The sequence below is a fragment of the Camelus dromedarius genome, chromosome 10 (assembly GCF_036321535.1).
Source record: "Camelus dromedarius isolate mCamDro1 chromosome 10, mCamDro1.pat, whole genome shotgun sequence".
Classification (NCBI taxonomy): domain Eukaryota; kingdom Metazoa; phylum Chordata; class Mammalia; order Artiodactyla; family Camelidae; genus Camelus; species Camelus dromedarius.
Genome location: NC_087445.1, coordinates 23,266,770 through 23,272,284, shown reverse-complemented (window position 1 = coordinate 23,272,284; position 5,515 = coordinate 23,266,770). Strand labels below are relative to the sequence as shown.

General features: G+C 33.7%; 1 protein-coding gene across 3 annotated transcripts in view; it reads right to left on the bottom strand.

The window, feature by feature from the left end:
• Nucleotides 1–153: 153 nt before the first annotated feature.
• Nucleotides 154–5,515, bottom strand: part of PSIP1 (PC4 and SRSF1 interacting protein 1) — a 39,710-nt gene continuing 34,348 nt past the window's right edge. For 2 of the 3 annotated variants that reach the window (XM_064490192.1, XM_064490193.1), the window contains exon 16: nucleotides 154–289. In XM_064490192.1, coding sequence (XP_064346262.1) covers nucleotides 193–289 — 97 coding nt within the window. In that variant the 3' untranslated portion in view covers nucleotides 154–192. Of the gene's footprint in view, nucleotides 290–3,158; nucleotides 4,772–5,515 lie in introns of those variants that run through there. The other variant, XM_031449688.2, reaches the window with a different exon arrangement.

Genomic DNA, 5,515 nt, shown 5'->3' with positions numbered 1-5,515 from the left:
GTACATTTTTTATTCCATGCTTTTTGCCCATTTTTAAGTGAATTGTCTTATTGAGTTGTAGGAGTACTGTATGTATTCTGAATACATATCCTTTGTCAGATACAAGTATTTTGGTTTTCTCCCAGTCTGGTTTGCCTATTCACTCTGTGTCCAGAGGGCTTTTTGTTCATTATTAGCAAAATTCTCTTAACATTACATCAAGTGATGGAAGTGTTTTGAAAATTCTTTGAAGAATGTGAGAGCTACACCTTGTACCATGAGGCCTCCAAGGTAAAGATCCTTCAAATATCTGTAATAAAAATGAGGGAGAAGTTAAGGGAAAAACTGTACTTTAAAAGAAATACAGTAATAATTAACTATTGTGTAATTTAATCTTACACTGGACACTTTTGTAATGTTAGGTTTTGGTAGAAACTAGTCTCACTAAAGACTTGGAGACTCACTATATGGATGATTATAAAGATCTTGAGTATATACTCTTACCTTCACAGAAGGAACATTTAAATTGAAGCTTCATTTTTTTGATCAGAAGTTTTTAGAATCAGAAAATGCTATTAGTTTAAAATATGTCAATTTACTATCTTTATTATCTAAAAAAATTTAAATTAGATTTTATCTAATATGACCACTGAGTGGACATGGGAAATCAAGATCCTATGGATTGCTAGCTCTGGATCACTTAATTCTTGGGCAATAATACCCGGTACTCTATATGCAAAAAGAAAACACAAGTTTGTTTTTTTTATAATTTACCACTTTACTGTAGTAATGGAGGTGCTAGGGATTGAACCCAGGACCTCATGCATGGTAAGCATGAGCTTCATCCATTGCCCCACAAGTGTTTCTCTAGCCCAGCTCTTCCTGCTGTGATAATCCTAGTTATCCTATTCTCATTCTGGGCCGTAGGGCAACTTTGATAAATTCTGAGGTCTAGATCCATCGGAGAAAATTATGGCTACCTATATTGAAATGTCTTCTGCAAGTCTTTTTTGGTGGAAAATTTATTTCTGTTTAAGATTTTTGGGAATGCCAAAAAATAGTTCATTCTAAGTGTGTCATATTTAAATTTCATGTTCTCTTTTCTAGGTTATATTTAAATTAATCTGAATTCTACACTCCCTGGGTGGCTAAGAAAAGACATTACCATATAAATCAGAAACTGATGAAGCCTGTAAGACTATGTGTTCAAAAGGTTGACATTGAAATGTTTTATGGACTTAATTGCCACATATCCAGTTAAGTCAACTGGTATAAAGAAGACCAGTACCTATTTCTACCAGTGGTTGCATTAAGGAACTAAGATCCCCTCCATGGCTGGCCGGCTGTTACTGCCTAAAAGTTTATTTTCATGTTTCCAATGATGCTAAATTTGAACAGATTGAAAAATTCTGCTGGAAAACCATAGATTTACCTAATTCCTTAAAGTTCCACAGGTAAAAATGAATTTTCGCTTCCTTTATTGTTTAACTGCATTCCTTATAGGTCTTACATTAATATGTAAGGGTCTGTTTATTTTCATTTCATAGTCTCAAAACAGCAAATTCCAGAAAGTAGATGTCATAAAGAAGCATTAATCTATGTGTGGTACCAGTCAATTCATTTTTACTGGAAAAAGAAGATTGTCAGTTAAAACATTACTGCTACTGAAATTTTGTCCTTTACTAAGATTATTCTGCTGGTTCTTAAGGTTATTTCTTCACCAAAGTTACAAAGGCTCATATACCTTTCTATAATCATTTCCTGGTAAGATCTAGAGAAAAGGCCAACCATGTTACTCCCAGAACTTGCCAATGTATTATGTATCAGTTATACAGGTTTCCAATCAAGTTCAAGTCAAAAGAAACTCCTAACTTTGAAGGCATAAAAGATGTCTTGAAGCAGGGATTTTGTAGCTGTAAAATTCAGTATTAAACATATGACTGTTAAATTACATGTATCACTTCAATGGAGTAAGCAAACATTAAAGAAAATGTTGTCATGAACTTATCAGTATCCTCTGTAGTTAGAAAATGAATCAGATTTTGATATAATAGTGGATACACATGCACAAAATCATTGTCTAGAAAAGCAGTACCTATTTTCGGCTTCAGTATCCCTTTAAGGATAATCTGATCTTTATCCCAAGCAAACTGCAGTGTCTTTATCATCTCTGAGGTTGGAGAATTACACAGCACAAATATAAATGCATTTCTGCCTGGACAGCAGCTTCTCCATTTCTTAAGATGTAATTACGGGTTTGCTATTTCCAATAGATCATCCTTTCTCTGGCCAATGGGACAAAGTAAGTTGTGTTAGTGAAGCCCTCACAGAGCCTTATAAAAGCCTTTGCTCTTGTACAGGATTAGATGGCAGACCTCATCTTGACCTGACTTCTTTAACGAGGTAAGTGTGTGTGGGTACACTACAATCAATGTTATGAGCAAAAACTCGATAAAATCTAAGGATATAATAGCAAATATAAGGCTTAAGGTACTCCAGTCAAGCTGTTTGCACAAAGTCCCATTCAGGTTCTCCGATTTAAATGATATACCTGAAATTTCTCCACAATAGCAGAGAAAACATGCAACAGTTGATTCTACTGGGTCATGCAATGCATCATCCGATGGTTAAAAAAATCAGGAGGAAAAATAAAGATATTACTTATACATACAAAAAGTATGCTGGAGGGAAGTCTAGGCATCTCATTTACAGTATCTCTTACTGACTTATTCAGCTAATGGAATTTTAACCAAATACAAATTTAAATTGTGCTAGTGCTCCTGAAAATTTATAATTGTTTATATGACTTCTTCTTACGCATTCTGAGAGTGGTAGTTATCTGAGAATTAACCTATGACCAAAAGAAATTTCTTGAAATGAGGGTAAAGAAAAGCCAACTGTGTTTTAATACTACATAAATCAACTGGCTAGAGCAAGGTCAGCCCATAAATTATCAGAATGCTATTATGTCTCTCTCCCCAGTATGTAAACTAAATATAGCCTGTGGTTTCTTGGTTAAACTATATAACATTTCCTTTATTTTTGTCATTTTGAGCTTAGATTTTAGTAACCGTGTGTCCCCAAATACAATTTCTATGACCAAATTATACGCTGTTGGAAGCAAATCCAGAATTCTATCATACTTCTGTAAATGGCAAAGAAGTAATTTACTAGTAGAGTTTGATAGAAAAATTCTTTAATCAAAACAAGTTTACATGTTGATACTTATGGCTTAACTAGAATAAATCTGTCCAAATTTAAATTGTATTAAGGACCAAACAGATATAATGTAATAGCAAGAGTTCCCTCAAAACAGTGGGTCCTAGTTCCATTGTAAGACCTCTCAAAAGCAAAACTCCAGTTACTGAAATAATTCACTTTTCATCTATGGTGAAAACAATTACCCGAGAGATCAAAGCATACAATGCATGTCACATGCAAACACTGGTATTAAGCCTTTCCCCCATATTTATAGTTACCAAACATGAGAAGTATCTTTAAGCTATTGCAAACCACCAACTGACCTAATGTTCAAAATATCTTAGAAATGCTATCTGTAAGTTACCCTTAAATTGTGTTAACCTTGGTTCACCCTGATTTAGTCCATAACATGAATACACAGACAACTCCTTTACTTTTTTGTCTACTGCCTCAGAGTAACTAGTGTTTCCACTTTTTGCAATCCTGTCACATGTATGACATAGAAATAAAAATTCCCTTCTGATATAGCCAAGTTTTCAAATAGGTTAGTTTCCTTATATATTTACTTTTATTTACTGCAAACGCATCATGGATTGCTATTTTTCCAATTAAAAAAATACTTAGTGACTTCTTTAATGAGCGTGACTTTTTAAAAAATTCAGAAACTTGAGACATTTCGCAAAAATAAACTTTTATCATTTAGGTTTCAGTTTCAGCTACTAGTGCCTGTAAAGGATCTTAAATGGTTGGACCCTAAAGCCAGATTCATTTCTATATATATACACACACACTCCTGCTTACTGCAGGAAAGTCATGTGACTTCACTGAATTCCCAGCCACAAAACTAAATCACCTTCAAAAGTTAACATGAGTTTTGTACCTCCTAGAATTGTCAGTTCAATGTCAGTTGGATATCTAGTTGTCATACAAAAAGACATTACAGACCACACACATTATTACAAAGCAGCAGGATAATGCAGCACAAGGTAGACTGTGAGATTAAAATTAACTTTTGATAAAAGGGGGGAGTGAGCACTTGTATAGAAGTAACATTTTATCTACCATAAAAATGTGTAACTTCTACAAAACCCACAAACAGTGAAAAGACAGTCAGGTAAATCCAAGATTTGTAAAAACTATGCACAAAACCCATGGTATTTGGGAAAAGAGGAAAGGTTTATACAAGTAGCAATTTTAAAAATGTAACCTTTTTCTACTATCAATTCACATTAACGTACACACACTAATGGAAAATATACTACAACCAATGTCTGGAAAAGCAGTTTAACATTTCCTAAATGGACTTTCCCTCACATTTACTGTATAATGTAGCTGTTAATACTGCACAAGTACAATTAGCAATAATGTTTACTCATTTTTAAACAAAGATAAAGGGATTTCTCCCTCAAAACAAGTTTTAAACATCAAAACCTATGCTTATAAAAATTTAAAACTTTCAGCAGTCTAAATATTTCAAATGAAAACCATTACAAACTTCTCAAATGTTCTTTATATTCCAGGTATGTCAACCTAGTTATCTAGTGCAGAATCCTTCAGAGATATTTCAGTCTCTCTCTCTTCACTGGATGGCCTAAAGAAAGGGGGGAAAGAAAGGTGTGACAACCGGGATTAGGGGCTTTTTCCCTCAGGAGAGAAAAGATTAAATCTGTGCGTTGTTTTAAAAATCACCAAAATAATTTTTTTTTAAATCTTGACTTACTGTTCTTTTTTTTTTTCCCCCCAAAATTTAATTTTACCATGTTATGTCTTCTTTCCAAAGTAATATGCAGATCAAGCAAAGTACAACTCAGAGAAGCATCATGGCCCAGGCCCTTTTCCATCATTTCCAGCTTTAAAATGAATTCTCTTTAAAGAACATGAACATCTTTTATCTGTGATACCAACACGTTATAAACCTTAAGCAGAGGGAATAACATACACACAGACAAGATTTCCCTGAATTTCAGAATTAGAAGGGATGCTTGATTCCAAGTCCTGATTCAAACAGCAGAACAAATCTAGATTTGTACAACTGTGATTCCATAGCTAGTTATTTTAGAGTGGTATTTATAATACAACATTCCCTATGATTCTAGGTCTAATTTCTATATTCTGTCAAAATTCAGGAAACAATAGATATGAGTCATTATTTAAGGTCAGTCAATGAAAGAAGTCCAAAGAATAGTTATTTTTTTTAAACTGGATTCCTGCCTAGCCCTGTTCCCTTGAATACGGTGGCATTATTAGTTGTAAGTGAAGTTTCTTTACGTTTTGGTCATTGTGATTTTCATCTTGCATCCTGAATTCAATAACTGAGAGATGAAAATATAATCCC